The following is a 17,752-nucleotide window of genomic DNA, read 5'->3' on the forward strand; positions in this document are numbered from 1 at the left end:
TGCTAAAGTTCAAAGTTGAAGTGCATTGAGATCCAAAAATTCAAAAACAAAATGTGCGAAATATGGCTATTGTAATTTATTCCAGGGATAAGAAAACCCTTTGTTTTTCGAAAAATTCTAATTTTTGTAACAGGAAATTTAAAAAAAAAAATGAAAATTCAATTGATATGCATGAACCGAAGTGCTGACTGCTGGGCTTGTGATACCCCGGGGACGAACGTAGTGTTTGTCCACATACTACTCATCAGTGTCGCTCAGATCGGAATAGTTATAAAGCCAAACAAAGTTGAACAACGTTAACATTGAGGACCTACAATTCTGAAAATTATAACCTCGTATGCCAAAAACATTCCTGTTCTTAGTCCCAAATATGCACGAAATGTTTACCACTGGACACTATGTAACGAACCAAATATCTAGATTGTGTGTTAAAACCTATTAAGGTGGTATGGGAGCCTAAAATAAAAATGATAGAATTTGTTAATACTTTGCCAAAATGTAGTATCTATTGAAATATGTTGAAAAATAAATATAATAAAAATTAATGATAGGTCACCGCGCATTTTTTCAAGCTACAGGACGTGACAAAATGACACATTTTGTATGGATTATACAGGGAAAAACACCATTTTGGTATTAGAAACTAAACAAAATGATAGAATTGTTAAATACTTAAGGAAAAGATAGGGTCACCGTACGTTTTTTCCGGCTAAAATACAAAATAGGAAAATTCCATGTAGAATCCTTCAGAAAATGCACTGTTTCAGAGTTACTTCCCCTTAAAATGCTACTTTAAAAATAATTAAAAACCACCAAAAATAATCAACATTTGCAAAGATATTTGATAATTATAAGTTATTTTCTTATGAATTGGTTCTTTTAAATAAATAATCAATTTAAAAACTTCATTCCTGCATCACGTTTTGCTAACTTGATAGAAAATCTGGACTTTTGGTTCTCTGTTTTTAACAATCCAAGATGGAGGAAGACACCCATACCACCTTAAAATCTAAATATATCTTGCCTTTTTAGCTGACCTGGCCCAAAGGCCGAGTGATTCTTTCTATCACTTGTCGTCCGTCGTCGTTAACTTTTACAAAAATCTTCTCCTCTGAAACTACTGGGCCAAATTTAACCAAACGTGGCCCAAATCATCACTGGGGTATTCAGTTACAAAATGTGTCCGGTGATCCTGCCAACCAACCATGGCTTAAAATAAAACTTAAGCGTAAAATGTAGACTTTGGCCTATATCTCTAAAGCGAGGCTAAAGTCCTAATAGTTTCTGATTGCAAACAACTAGTCCATGTACAAGGTAACATATCGTTGATGCGATGTTTGCACATCATTCGACTTCACACGCCCTAACTTTACAAGTACAGTACCATCCTTCAACGTCATCATGCTGTATGCGTTCCATTGCGAATGTCTTGATTATAACATGGTAAGTTTGGTAGGTCTTGCATACTTTAAAGTGTGTAATTGTTAAGGTTTAGTGAATCGTCGCATACTTTTAAGATAGCTGCAGCTGATTCTAATCATGGTAATGTTTCTAATGTGTTGTACGGTTCACTTTGAAAAGTTAAACTAACTATTAGCATTTTCGACTACGGTATACACTGCTTTCTTTAGAATAAAATTGATATCTTCCTCAATTTGTATCCCCAAGGGTGACTGGGGTATAGAAATATGGTCACTTGGTCTTCTCCCGATCGGCAGTAAAACGCTTGCCGAAGTGGGGCGTCCATTTGGCTGTGCGGGATGTATCAAGTTCGCAGTCACGTCCTGTCAGAAGGGGGACGTTAAATCCGATGCCTCGTGTAAAGAGAGTGCCACGCTTTTTGCACGTTAAGAAACCTTGCAACAACTTGTTGATGGGTCTGTAGGTGGCCTGTTGCAAGGCAACATTTCTGTCCTTATCCAATATACCCTCATTTTCCAGTGGCAGTCCAAATTTCCCCGACCATCATCCCAGATGGCCTTTATTGTATCAACCTACCTATTGTATTTATTGTTAATTTGTTCTCGTCCTGAATATGCATGAAATATTTGAATTTTTTGTGTTATTAAAATTTGCTCTAACCAAAAATTAGAAATTTATATAAATGAAGGAATGTATCTCTCTCGTGCAAAGCTCTGATTCCTTTCACGGATTTGGCTATACTTTTTGGACCTTTTGGATTATAGCTCTTCCTCTTTTTTAATTCGGATTTCAAATATTTTGGCCACGAGCATCACTGATGAGACATGTATTGTCGAAATGCACATCTGTTGCAAAAAAACTGGTACCGTTAATTTTTATTTTTTCTATCAAAGAAGAAAATGTTGATTCATTTTGAATTGTCAGTGCTTCTATTAACAGCTCCCTTCCCATTAAAAAAAAACACCAAAAAGACAAAAAAAATAGATTGCATTACTGAAAATTATTACACCAGGGTTTTTTATATCACAAACTAGTCAAAACATTTACTAAATTTTATCATCGGTATGAGGACATCATTCGTAAATATAGCTCAATATGCAGACTTCTTATACGTTCAGGTATTTCACATCCATTTTTTTTTTTTGGAAATATTCTTTATAAAGCACAAAGGTGTCAGTATTCACCCCAGAAACTAACAAAGCCTTTGAATAGACTTATTAAGAAGGAGTGTAATTACGATACTGTTGTCAAGTCATTAAAGATTACATATTTTGGCGTTAATATTGAGTCACTGATAAGGTCTTTGCATCGGAACTAAACACATTTATTCTAAAAAAAACAGTTGGTGGCATGACACGGCTTATGTTCTTCTAATATATGTTATGATGGTATGATACTAAACCCTAACGGGAAGGATTGTGCCTGATGTTCATATGATGAAATCATAATCTTTAAGTCAGTTTAATTGAAGTCTGGAGCTGGTATGTCAGTTAACTGCTAGTAGTCTGTTGTTATTTATTTATTATTGTCATTTTGTTTATTTTCTTTGGTTACATCTTCTGACATCAGACTCGGACTTCTCTTGAACTGAATTTTAATGTGCGTATTGTTATGAGTTTACTTTTCTACGTTGGTTAGAGGTATAGGGGGAGGGTTGAGATCTCACAAACATGTTTAACCCCGCCGCATTTTTTGTGCCTGTCCCAAGTCAGGAGCCTCTGGCCTTTGTTAGTCTTTGTGTTATTTTAATTTTAGTTTCTTGTGTACAATTTGGAAATAAGTATGGCGTTCATTATCACTGAACTAGTATATATTTGTTTAGAGGCCAGCTGAAGGATGCCTTCGGGTGCTGGAATTTCTCGCTACATTGAAGACCTGTTGGTGACCTTCTGCTGTTGTTTTTTTTATTTGGTCGGGTTGTTGTCTCTTTGACACATTCCCTATTTCCATTCTCAATTTTATGAAATAAAATTAATTTTGTAACATTTATCAAGTGAGCACGGAGACAATTGATGAGCACACTCATTATCGTTACATTATATTCAATGTGTGGAACATAGTGAGTAGAAGTAACATAATAAAAAAAACGCATTTGCTAGATTCAAATATTCGCGCTTTCGACCACCCATCTACCGGGAATTGTAATATATTCCCGCAGGCGACGGTAGGAAAAATCAGACCGAAGTGACGCTAACCTAAAACGATGTTTGTAAGGCACATTTCTTTTACAACAGGCTAAAGGAGATTACAACATCGAAAGGCGCAGAGATTTATGAAAACATACGTTATTGGAATGAAATATTTACATGGTTTTACCCATTTCAACTTTTAAATAATAAAATTAACGGTATCAATTTTCTTGCACCAGATGCGCAATTCGACAATACATGTCTCTTCAGTGATGCTCTGGGCCACTAAATAAACTTTGGATTTCAAATAATTAAGCCACGAGCATCACTAAAAAGACATGTATTGTCGTAATGCGCATCTGGTGCAGGAAAATTGGTACCATTAATGATATTACAAGACCTACTTGTTGTTAACTGGTCCTCGTTATGAACCTGCATGAAATATTTGCCACGAGACGTTAATCAATCCATTTTCTTTGAGGGGTCCGTAGATGGAAATATTTTACAAGGAAAAATGTTTGTCCCTATCCAATATCCCCTCATTTCCAAGTGGCAGTCCAAATGTCTTCGACCATCATCCCAGATGGCCTCTTATTACAAGACCTGTATTTTTGGTTAACTTGTTACCGTCCTTAACACGTATGAAGTATTAGCCACTGGACAATAAGCAACCAACAATCAATTGATTTGAAGCATGGGTTCTGGGTAAAAAAATATAAAATTACAAATAATAGTACAGTAGACACAATATTGAAAACTAAAGACTTAGCAACAAAACACCAAAAAACTTGGGTGATCTCGTGTGCTCCGGAGGGGTAAACAAATCAAGCTCCACATGTGGCACCCGTCGTGCTGCTTACTTTATTACAAATCCGCTTAATAGTCTTATTCTGTATTTAACATTCGTGAAAGGTTAGGGTATTGTAGTTACAACATTAGGAACATATCAAACAATATCTGTGAAACGTAAAGTTAAAGGATATTGCTTACTTCTGATCTTTCTTCCTATGACGTTCCTGTCTGAAATCAATCAGCCTCATATCAAGAAACAAGTAGAGGGTCATAATTAGTTCCAATTGGAATTCCGACAGTCTGTTGAAAAACACGTCCTCCAAACGTAACAACAATGTTTATATCACGAAATCAAGCATCTTGATAATATCAGTTTCAGATAATAACCAGTCAATTGAATCTAATTAAAATAAGATCTCAGATTTCGTTATACTACATGAAATCTCTGATTTCGTTACGCTACATGAAACCTCTGATGGAGTATAACGAAATCAGAATTTATTTTTACACTTCAGTGTTGACATGAATATCCATAATGTTGTCATTTTCTTAAATTTCCGGCTAACAAAACTATATATTTATCGAAATACTTAAGAATTTTCTTATCTCAAGCATATATTACCTTCGACGTATTTAGCACAGCTTTTTGTAATTTTGGGTCCTCAATGCTCTCCAACCTTGTACTTGTTTGGCATTATGAATATTTTAAAATGGGCGTCACTGATGAGTCTTATATAGACGAAACGCGCGTCTGGAGAACTTAATTATAATTCTGGTACCTTTTTATGAATAATTTATTTACTGTTTAATTCTTTCATGGATATTTATATGACATTGCTCTGTAATTATACATCCCGTCATTGTGTTATTGTTCTTTGGTGAAAAAATGCATGCTTTCATTGTTGCTAATGTGCGTGTGTCTATATGCCTTGTGTTTCTTTTTCACATATGGCGTGGCTGTTTACTTTTGCATCCCATCATTGTCATGTGGTGATCACCTTACTTTTATTTTAATGTTTTTTTTTACATACTTTCTTTTTTTTTATTCTTTGTTGCGCAATTTTTTGTGTCTATGGTGATTTAGATTGTAAAAACTAGATGACAGCTGTACCTTATAATGGTGATTTCGACCTTTTTTGTCCGTTTGATTTGCCGACCCATAGTTATGTATGTAAAGACCTTTCATGGGACTGTCATACATATAGTGAGAGGGTTAAACTTTTAACAGCCATTTTCTAATATGGAAAATAGTGGAATGAATCATTCCACTATTTTCCATATTAGAAAATGGCTGTTAAAAGTTTCTAATATGGAAAATAGTGGAATGAATCATTCCACTATTTTCCATATTAGAAAATGGCTGTTAAAAGTCTTATCCTTAAAAGTATACACATATTTATATGTTTATCTACTTATATTATAAAATATCGGATATAAAATGATATGTGCCAATAATAGAAAGGGTCATTAATTGGGACGATTGTGTTTTTATAATCTAAACACCTTATCAAGGTACGATAATTGTATTCGAGTCCGTTGATTAGGTAAGACGTTTGTAAAACTATCGTAAACTTAGGTACATAAATAGAAAATACACAATTCATTTTGTAATATATTGGTTATATTCAGAAATTTACTGTTTACAAATTTTTGAATTTTTTGAAATACTTAGGCTTCTATCCGAGGCATATATTACCTTAGCTGCAATTGGCTAAACGTTTTGTTATTTTGGTCCTCAATGCTCTTCAACTTTAATTCAAAGACTTTATTTGGTCTCTTAAACTTTTTTAGATTCGAGCGTCACTGATGAGTATTTTGTAGTCGAAACGCGCGTTTAGCGTATATACTTCATTTTGTCCTGGTATCTATGATGAGTTTATTTAAGCAAGCAAGAACAGAATAGTTGAGGTGAAGAGATGAACAAATTCACGTCTCGTTAGATTAGAGACTCGTTTTATCTTTTACATTGGCGGTGTGTGCGACGTGTTTTTTCTCAGCCATGCCTTTTCAAAATAGGGCCAAGAAATCGAGTTCATCCGGAATGCAAAATTCATCGCTCGCTGCAAGTGAAAACCCTTTTTATAAATTAATTTATCAGGTACATAATAATTCGCGTAAAATGATTTTTGTTCAAGATAATGGTTCTAAATTATTATTATCATATCATATCTCGTTTGATGGTTAGATATATATTTTGTTATTTCCATATGAAATACACCCCTAGGGTGACTGGGGTATAAAAATATGGTAACTTGGTCTCCCGACCGGCAATAAAACGCTTGCGTATCAAGTTCGCAGTCACGTCCGGTCAGAAGGGGGACGTTGAATCCGATGCCTCGTGTAAAGAGAGTGCCACGCTCTTTGCACGTTAAGAACCATTACAAGAACTCTTAAGATGGGTCCGTAGGTGGCCTGTTGCAAGGCAAAATGTATGTGTCTATCCAATATACCCTCATTTTCCAGTGGCAGTCCAAATTTCCACGACCATCATTCCCTATTATAACAACCTACCAATTGTATTTATTGTTAACTTGCTCTCGTCCTGAATATGCATGAAATATTTGCCACTGGACGTTAAGCAACCAACAATCAATCTAAATGAAATACTCCTCAGATTATACTCATTTCATGCATTGTTAACATATTAATTTCATTCAAAAACTTCATTACATAATGATTCTAGTAATACGATTATCATTTTAGCTATATATTTGACAAGTCGACAGATTAAGAGTGCTTATCATATACTTTAAAATCGAGATTCTTGTTCAAACTGATGTCCAAAAACGAAAAAACCTGTACGAAAGAAGGTAAATTGTATATAGTAAGTCTTTTGTATTTTCAAGCCAAGATTAATTAATTACAACTTCTATCATCACCACCGTTTAGAGCGTTTTCTCCTGTGTGTCCGTATGTCCAACTTATAAATCGTATTTATTAAAATACTAATAATATTATTAATTTAAGTTAGAACTTTAAAATATTTAATGACTTGATTTTGGCTCAATTTGACTATGCTATATTCTATTCGAGTGTCGAATACTTGTAGCGAGGCACTCAATCCCAGAAGTTGCGTGTAGCTTGCTTAGTAACAATGGAATACTTTATTGATATATAATTGACATATATAGACTCGAACTCACCATTTATTGTAATGAAACTTTTGTTGACAAATAATTTAACTGTTGTCTTCACGTCTAGGGATTTTTACATTTTTGTTGGCCATCCATTCATTCCATTATTTGCTATTCGTTAAACCCAAGCAAGACCCTCGGCAATATACCAGATTAATTACTCCGCAAATTTGTCATATCATCATTGACAACAGAAGCACTGTCAATTATGCTAGCTTTTTCTGACGCAACAACAAACTGAACACTACCTTGTTTTTGCATATCTGACAGTGGTAACCCTTAAATTTTAACAGAATTCCTATGTATTCATAATTTCTAATATTGTATAAATATAAGAAATATGTATGTCCTTCCTGCACTACATATATAATTTAGTAATTCTGCCTCATCAAGATTCAAATCTTGATTTTGTGCATGGTCATTCACACTGCACATGTGTTGTTTTTTTTGTTTTTTTTTAATCTACCTACATTTACCCGCTGTTATCACAAGCACAGTAGTCAGAACTTGTGTGATGACATGAATTATCATTGATTGGTTATATTTATAAATTAACTGCTTAGAAAATTCGAATTTTTGGAATACTAAGGCTTTTCTACCTCAGGCATAGATGAGCATAGATAAACTTACCTGTATTTGGCAAAACTTTTAGGAATTTTGGTCCTTAATGCTAACGTTTAGGAATTTTGGTCCTTAATGCTAACGTTTAGGAATTTTGGTCCTCAATGCTCTTCAACTTCGTACTTTATTTGGCCTTTTTAACTTTTTTGGATTCGAGCGTCACTGACGAGTCTTTTGCAGACGAAACGCGCGTCTGGCGTATACTAAATTTAGTCCTGGTATCTATGATGAGTTTATTTATCTTTAACTTCGTACTTATTTTGGCCTTTTTTAATTTTTGGATTCGAGCGACACTAATGAGTCTTTTTTAAACGAAACGTCTGGCATATATACAAAATCTAGTCCTGGTATCTATGATGAGTTTATTTGCCATATTATACGCATTCGCTTACCGTATTACCAGTAACATGATTAATGCCTTTTGAGGTTTTGTTGACATGCTTTTCCATCGAGTTTTATGTATGATTATGATGAAGAATCAGTTTCGTGAAATATTTTATATTGTCCTATTCAAATAAAAAAACCATCCATAATTTTATTCAAAATGTTGATTTAAACTGTTAATTTGGTTGAAATATGAATAAAACATGATGGTTAAGTATTTTAACGAGTTGAGGTTCAATAGTGAAAGCCGTTATATTAATAAGTGGATTGATTGATTGATTGTTGGTTGCTTAACGTCCAGTGGCAAATATTTCATGAATATTCAGGACGAGAACAAGTTCACAATAAATACAATAGGTAGGTTGATACATAAGAGGCCATCTGGGATGATGGTCAAGGAAATTTGGACTGCCACTAGAAAATGAGGGTATGTGGATAAGGACAGAAATTTTGCCTTGCAACAGGCCACCTACGGACCCCTCAAAGAGTTGTTGCAAGGGTTCTTAACGTGCAAAGAGCGTGGCACTCTCTTTACACGAGGCATCGGATTTAACGTCCCCCTTCTGACCGGACGTGACTGCGAACTTGATACATCCCGCACAGCCAAACGGACGCCCCACTTCGGCAAGCGTTTTACTGCCGGTCGGGAGAAGACCAAATGACCATATTTCTATACCCCAGTCACCCTTGGGGGTTTAACAAGTGGATAAAGATGTTTTAATTCAAAGAACCTTGTAACTTAATCCTGACCCGATAACTGCATCTGAATACAGTGATGTGTTATCCAATTTAAGGTTTACAGGCACTGTTTTATCTGCATCTGAATACAGTGTAATGCCATCCATTTCTATCTCTGGTGTGCTGATGTATCATCCAAAATAAAGTTTACAGGCACTGTTTTATCTGCATCTGAATACAGTGTAATGCCATCCATTTCTATCTCTGGTGTGCTGATGTATCATCCAAAATAAAGTTTACAGGCACTGTTTTATCTGCATCTGAATACAGTGTAATGCCATCCATTTCTATCTCTGGTGTGCTGATGTGTCATCCAAAAAAAAGGATTACAGGCACTGTTTTATCTGCATCTGAATACAGTGTAATGCCATCCATTTCTATCTCTGGTGTGCTGATGTGTCATCCGTAAAAAAGTTTACAGGCACTGTTTTATCTGCATCTGAATACAGTGTAATGCCATCCATTTCTATCTCTGGTGTGCTGATGTGTCATCCGTGAAAAAGTTTACAGGCACTGTTTTAACTGCATCTGAATACAGTGTAATGCCCTCCATTTCTATCTCTGGTGTGCTGATGTGTCATCCGTGAAAAGGTTTACAGGCACTGTTTTAACTGCATCTGAATACAGTGTAATGCCATCCATTTCTATCTCTGGTGTGCTGATGTATCATCCAATTAAAGGTTTACAGGCACTGTTTTATCTGCATCTGAATACAGTGTAATGCCATCCATTTCTAAGTCTGGTGTGCTGATGTGTCATCCGTAAAAAAGTTTACAGGCACTGTTTTATCTGCATCTGAATACAGTGTAATGCCATCCATTTCTATCTCTGGTGTGCTGATGTGTCATCCGTAAAAAAGTTTACAGGCACTGTTTTATCTGCATCTGAATACAGTGTAATGCCATCCATTTCTATCTCTGGTGTGCTGATGTGTCATCCGTGAAAAGGTTTACAGGCACTGTTTTAACTGCATCTGAATACAGTGTAATGCCCTCCATTTCTATCTCTGGTGTGCTGATGTATCATCCAATTAAAGGTTTACAGGCACTGTTTTATCTGCATCTGAATACAGTGTAATGCCATCCATTTCTAAGTCTGGTGTGCTGATGTGTCATCCGTAAAAAAGTTTACAGGCACTGTTTTATCTGCATCTGAATACAGTGTAATGCCATCCATTTCTATCTCTGGTGTGCTGATGTGTCATCCGTAAAAAAGTTTACAGGCACTGTTTTATCTGCATCTGAATACAGTGTAATGCCATCCATTTCTATCTCTGGTGTGCTGATGTGTCATCCGTAAAAAAGTTTACAGGCACTGTTTTAACTGCATCTGAATACAGTGTAATGCCCTCCATTTCTATCTCTGGTGTGCTGATGTGTCATCCGTAAAAAAGTTTACAGGCACTGTTTTAACTGCATCTGAATACAGTGTAATGCCATCCATTTCTATCTCTGGTGTGCTGATGTATCATCCAAAAAAAAGGATTACAGGCACTGTTTTATCTGCATCTGAATACAGTGTAATGCCATCCATTTCTAAGTCTGGTGTGCTGATGTGTCATCCGTAAAAAAGTTTACAGGCACTGTTTTATCTGCATCTGAATACAGTGTAATGCCATCCATTTCTATCTCTGGTGTGCTGATGTGTCATCCGTGAAAAAGTTTACAGGCACTGTTTTAACTGCATCTGAATACAGTGTAATGCCCTCCATTTCTATCTCTGGTGTGCTGATGTGTCATCCGTGAAAAGGTTTACAGGCACTGTTTTAACTGCATCTGAATACAGTGTAATGCCCTCCATTTCTATCTCTGGTGTGCTGATGTATCATCCAATTAAAGGTTTACAGGCACTGTTTTATCTGCATCTGAATACAGTGTAATGCCATCCATTTCTAAGTCTGGTGTGCTGATGTGTCATCCGTAAAAAAGTTTACAGGCACTGTTTTATCTGCATCTGAATACAGTGTAATGCCATCCATTTCTATCTCTGGTGTGCTGATGTGTCATCCGTAAAAAAGTTTACAGGCACTGTTTTATCTGCATCTGAATACAGTGTAATGCCATCCATTTCTATCTCTGGTGTGCTGATGTGTCATCCGTGAAAAGGTTTACAGGCACTGTTTTAACTGCATCTGAATACAGTGTAATGCCCTCCATTTCTATCTCTGGTGTGCTGATGTATCATCCAATTAAAGGTTTACAGGCACTGTATTATCTGCATCTGAATACAGTGTAATGCCATCCATTTCTATCTCTGGTGTGCTGATGTATCATCCAAAAAAAGGTTTACAGGCACTGTTTTAACTGCAGCTGAATACAGTGTAATGTCATATATTTTAAGCAGTTAATCAGAAATTTTACAGTTTTTTTGTTGAAATTTGTCAGTACTTTTCAAAATTTTTAACTTCAGTGTGTCTGCGCACCTAAGATCGCTGGCTAAGCTTGGACTTAATCATGAAACAGCTTTTTTTATATTTCTACCTCAAAATAGGGAGGCCCCGTATTAAATTTTTTACAAATGTTCGGTGATTTTGCGACTGACTCCTAAAATAGTTCCTATTGAATAAAGGAAAGATTTTTTCATAATTAAAAGTATTGTTCACTTTGAACCGGATACATTTATGTTGCTGAGCAAAACATATCTAATTTCTATCAATTAATATGACAATTTGTGTTATAAATTAGTAAAATTTTAAATCAACAAGAAACGATTGGAAGTATAAAATGTCAAAATATAAACCCTTAAGGCTTTTATATTTTAAAAATAACAAGAGCTTATAGATTCAAACACACTGCACCACAGAAGTTTTCACTTTTAGACATACTCTCTCTTTTATCACAATTTAGGTAGAACCCATTTCTCACATTGTGTTCATTCCACTTTTAAATCGAGGCTAGATCTTTCCACATATCATACAGATTTCTGTTTCCTCTGTTATGAGTTCAATATCTGACAAATCCTCTTCCAATGTTTCCTCGTTAAGTCATTTATGCCGGACCCTTTCCTTTCCCTTGGTTTTTTTTTTGTTTTCTTTTGGGTTACCTTTTCTTGTTGTGTCATTTTTCATTTTGTAATTGAAGTTTAACATGATTTGGCGTATGAGGTAACACATGGTTTTTTTTTGACAAATTATCTTCATTTGTGGGATAAGTTTCAATCCTTTGCTTCGGTTTGACTTTCTTTGTATTTTTCTGTCCAATTATCTGCTGGGTTGTTGCTTCCGTAAATACAGCTCCAACAAGGGGAACAATTGTTTTTGTTTTCTTTTTTTATTTGGATTTGGCTTTGAATGCCTCTTCTACATACCTGACTGTATGTTCGTCCATTAGTGTATTCTCTTCCGATTTTTCTCAAAACTACTAAACAAATCTATAAACTTCACATTCTATGAGTTCTTTTTTTTTAAATATCAACCAATCTTTTGAGGTTCAATGCTTTAACATTGATAAATTGTTCAACTTCTTAAATCCTATAACTGGTTTGCTTTTATTTTCAATTAAGATCAAAGGAAAATACCAGTTAATCCAAAAAAAGCAGACGAACAGCAATTTCTAGTTTGTAATTTTATACTGTTATCGCCTCTCAAATGAAGACTATATAAAGAGATTAAGTATGGTTGCCAAAGACAAAATATTCCAAAAGAAGCTAAACTCAATTATATGGCAGTTTACATCCGACATCAAAGAACAGAACTTGATTGCATGAAAAAATAGAGTATTAACTAGGTAATAAGCGGGGAGGGGGGAGAGATTTTATGGATTATGTGGTAAAAGATTTTGTATAAGTTAGAAACATGTATTATACAGTCATATGTTTGCTACAAACCTGTTTTACGCATACTTTTGAAACTCATAATACACGCATGAAGGAGAAACAATCAAGTAACCAAGCAAAATGTGATAAATTTGAATCATTATTCGATCAACATTCAGGCTTATAAATCCAATGTATTCTTTGGTTTCACTTGAAATGTTAATATACACTACTCATAGAAAAGTATATGTTAATATTTTTGTAAACGTGTGGATCTAGATGAGATGACAAAAGTCTTGGTTATGGTATTACCGATTGATACTTGGTTACGTCAAATAAGACTGATGTTATACTCTGAACCAAATCATAATTGATATATTTTGCAGTCGATGAAGTCTGTTCAACACACCAAGATGAAACTTTAAAACCTGATACACCAGATCATGTTACAACATTTAATCGGAAAATTACAATTAATAATGGAACAATACTTAGAAGTAGAGGTAATGAACGGTTACATGTGGGTTTTTTTCTCATTATTTTTCTGTTTTTTGGGGGGTTAATAGTATCAAGGTTAACAGTATTAGTTTATTATAAATGATATTTTTTTTTTTTTTATTTACAATGATTTACAATGATGAATGATTCCTCTTTTTTTTTAAATGTTACAGTTAACGAGAAAATATGCCAAATAACTTAGTTCTTGTGAGCATGGGATAATGCTTTAAGTCCTTTTAAGTTGTAATATTTCATCGAAATCACATTTGACACCTGTTGTGATGTAATTGAAAGATGAGACACATAGTTTTAGTATTTTGAAACACACCTTTTTTAAAACAAAAACCTTAAAATGTATGAAGTCTATTTGAACTTTAGTCGATTTTATGCATTTGCGTTAGTTTCAGGAGCTATATAAAAAAGAATGCCTCTTCGTCAGTTCGCAAATCAAGTTCATTCATAACATTTTAAATTTTATTTGTGACGTGTGAACCTTTTTAATATTGTGGTTTAATCTGTTATTTCTTCTTAATACGGTTACAAACCATTCATATGACAGTTCGACGTCATTTGTTCCGACAATTAATAAATCCCAAAACCGAATACTCTGACAGATCGAAATACTTATTGCCTGGTATCCGAGTTAAAAATGTGTGTTTGAACATGACGTATAGTAATTACATATGTACTGCAGGAATTCCGTATATATTATAAAGGTAGATCGATTTATGTGTTTACTTTAATACCATATGTGTTTAGAGGTACAATTAATAATTTCTTTTTTCACACATTTGTACATACAAAAATCGATAAACGTTAGGGTTTTTTTTTTTGAATAAATAAAAATATTTCAGTGTGTAGATTTGGAATCACAAACACAATCACAGAAATAACTAGAAACTTAATGTGAAGGCAAAATTCGAATTGTTTTAAACTGCAATTCCCATCAAACTATTTTAACCATTATGGCGGAGTTAGATTTTAATTGGTTGAATAACCCTCAGGATAAATAAGCATTACATGTATTATGTTAACAGGATGTTACGAGGCTCCAATATTGGCAAAATTTGACATGCAACCTTAAGTATTATTAGAAAAAATTTTTGACTCATAAACAGATACATAGTTGGACTAATGATTTTCAGATGGACATTACGTCACCTAGTGGTACAACGCATGCATTACCTTGTTGATCAAAGTTTAATATTTGTAAGAAAGTTTCAAAGATTCATTTATATATTTTGCAGATCGTGTACAACATCATGAAGCTTGTAGTAAACTAGTGGACCACAGCAAATTTGATAAATCGGAATATTATGGCAATGGTAATGGAAACCAATTTTCTGCATTTATTGTAGGAAAAAGTAAAATTACAAATATACTGAACTCCGAGCAAACTTCAAAACGAAAAGTCTCTAATCAAGTGACAAAATCAAAAACACAAACACATGAATGGACAACAACTGTCATATTCCTGACTTGAAAAGTAGAATGTTAAATCATACGTAATGGTGAAATTTCATTATTTAATTTAAGAGTTTTAAACATTTAATTAATATACACAAGTAAGAAAAGCTACTCAAGCCTTTAAATGGGTAGGGGTTTTTTTTTCGTTACAAAAATTGTTATCTATGATATATACGTCAACACTTTTATCCTTTTAATTTTACAAACATAAACATGATAAAGTAGTGGTGTTAACTTATCTTCATATTTATGTTTTCCTTTAAAAAATTAGAAGGGTAAATAAGATGGACAGGTACACACAATTATTTTCAAAAAGATCTGTATGGAATTAAAACTAAACGCTAAAAAAAATATTTTATTGATATTCGAGAGACATTTTTTTTTCTGTTTGCTAGAAAAAAAATACACCACATGATATATACTCTTCAACACAACATATTTCTAGCAGTTTTGTGTGCTGTTCAGGTTTTTGTTTTAAGTCTTTTGTGCTTTTGTTTGTTTGATTTGTTTGTTTTTTTGCTCAGAAGATTAAAAGTCTGCATTTGTTTAGAAAAAAATATAATAAACAATTAAAAACCAATTGTTCAGAGAACAATTGAAGGTCTTTCCACTGAAAACAATGTATTTTGATATGAAAGTTGTAAAATTAAGTTTAAAATGTCATTTCAATCGTCAACTGATAGATTATTGTACGATGATTCCATAAATATATGGTTTCTATACATTTTTTTTAAATAAGGGAGATAATTTGTTACTTCCGGTTTGAAAAATGTTACTTCCGATTATATTTGAATATTTAATTGACAGTGATTCCAAAAAGATCTGGTTCTATATACTTTTTTATTAATAAAGTACAAAAAATAGCTACTTCCGGTTTACACAAGGTCACTTCCGGTTATTTTTTTCAAGGTTAAATGGTTTGATACCTTTCGCCAAAAGTCTCATGGCTATATCATGTATACATATGAGCTGAAAGCAAAGGTCAAAAACTAGAACGTCAAATTAATCTATGACCTTGAGATCAATTTCAAGGTCATAAACCAAGGACCTAAAATCAAAAGACCATAGGTCTTAATTATATTTGGTTAATCAGTTATATCACCATACGCGTATTTTTAAATACAAGAGGGGAGAAAACTCACTTTTAAGTTCAACGTACCCTTGCAATCAGAATTTACGTGTTACGACATGTCGCAACTAACAATTTAGAAAAAATAATTTGTCGATATCTTATACGGTTTCTGGAAATTAGTGGAAATAAGCCAAATTCAAAAATTAGAATATGACCTTGACCTTTGACCTTGACCTATTTTTTATTTTTTTGGACCAAGGACCTCAAATCAAAAGATCCTAGGTCTCTATCACTTATGATTTATAAGATAGAAATTAATATCACTTATATCAGATGCATAAGGGGAAATAACTCTCATATGGAGCGGTCATATCGCTTCGGTCAAAATAGGACAAATCATGCGAAGGATATAACGAGCAATTTTGTAAAATAAATTTGTCTTAATCTTTTACGGTTGCGAAGGAGATGCGCTAACAAGGAAAACAGTGTTTGGGGAGATAACTCCTACAAAGAAAAGTATTCGTTTACGCAGGGTAAATTTCAAAAGCGCATAAACTGTTCGATATCATATACCAAATATCTAAGCGACATATTGCGAAACAAATGTTTATCGCAAGAACAAAATTAGGCGGAAGAAAAAAAAAAAAAAAAAAATAATCAGAAGAAAAACAATAGGTCTTTCCACAGAAAAGTGGAAAGACCTAATAAAAGAAAAAGAAAAGGATAAGACTATATATATTTTTTTACAATGATTTTGATTTCTTGTTACTTTTAGAAGCCCGCCCCTTTATAATTGGTTGTTTCAATACTGTTTTGTCTACTATCAATCTAATATAATTTGAAAACAGACTACGAGTTACGATAGATGAAAATCTAAATCAAAATGGTACTTCTTGCAATGTTAACCTCCTTTTTTTATTTTGTGTTCGATTAGTTCCGGAGAAATATGTAGCAAGCATTGCTGAAGACAATATGCATATGAGACCATGTCCTGCTGTAATGGTGCCACCACCGCCGCCAGATCCACCCAATCCAAATTAACAATGATCGAAATTGTACTTGAAATAAAATTAGTAATTTGGTTCAGCCGTCGTGAGTCTCTATATCAGTTCAATTGTACCTTGTTCAATGATTCATTTAGGCAAAATACAAGAAGTTGTGTTGTATAAGTTGATGAGACAGTACTCAAACGAACAAATGTCTAAAAACAACATACACCATTCGACAGTAAACATTACTGACGCCAATATTCGCCCCGAATTTATAGTTGTACTATGAGTTTAATATGTAAATTGACTTTTGAATCAGGAATTAGTCGGTGTATTTATTATTAGATTGTATTTTTATCATACTCTATTTAAATATCACAACCCGAGTTCTAGAGATCACAAGTCAGGAATGATCATACCACGTTTCTTACACGTTTTATTTTTGATATTTAATGAATGGAGAACTTTTTGTGTACATTATTTATTGCCATCAAAAGTAAAGGAGTTAACGTTATTTAATTATGTCAGAAAATACTGCTTTTTTATCATTCCCACTGTATTGAATTTGTCATTATACACTTTGACACTCAATAGAATAGTTGAAAAGTTTTCCACTAACATTTTGACCGATGCTTTTCTAAAGGTTTTCACTGTTAATACTAAACGTTGTGGCTGACTGCCCCTTTAGTACCAAATATGTTTCACTGACGTAGCACATTATTCGTCTACCTAATACTTGGAGCCCCACTGGGG

General features: G+C 33.8%; 1 protein-coding gene across 1 annotated transcript; it reads left to right on the forward strand.

The window, feature by feature from the left end:
• The first annotated feature begins 5,864 nt into the window (after positions 1–5,864).
• On the forward strand, positions 5,865–17,091 carry LOC134719523 (uncharacterized). Its single transcript, XM_063582517.1, has 5 exons — positions 5,865–5,887; positions 7,047–7,153; positions 13,360–13,476; positions 14,719–14,796; positions 16,945–17,091. Exons 2-5 carry the CDS (start codon positions 7,120–7,122, stop codon positions 17,049–17,051), a joined length of 336 nt encoding a protein of 111 aa, XP_063438587.1. The 5' UTR covers positions 5,865–5,887; positions 7,047–7,119; the 3' UTR covers positions 17,052–17,091.
• The last annotated feature ends 661 nt before the right edge of the window (positions 17,092–17,752 follow it).

The sequence above is a fragment of the Mytilus trossulus genome, chromosome 5 (assembly GCF_036588685.1).
Source record: "Mytilus trossulus isolate FHL-02 chromosome 5, PNRI_Mtr1.1.1.hap1, whole genome shotgun sequence".
Taxonomy (NCBI): domain Eukaryota; kingdom Metazoa; phylum Mollusca; class Bivalvia; order Mytilida; family Mytilidae; genus Mytilus; species Mytilus trossulus.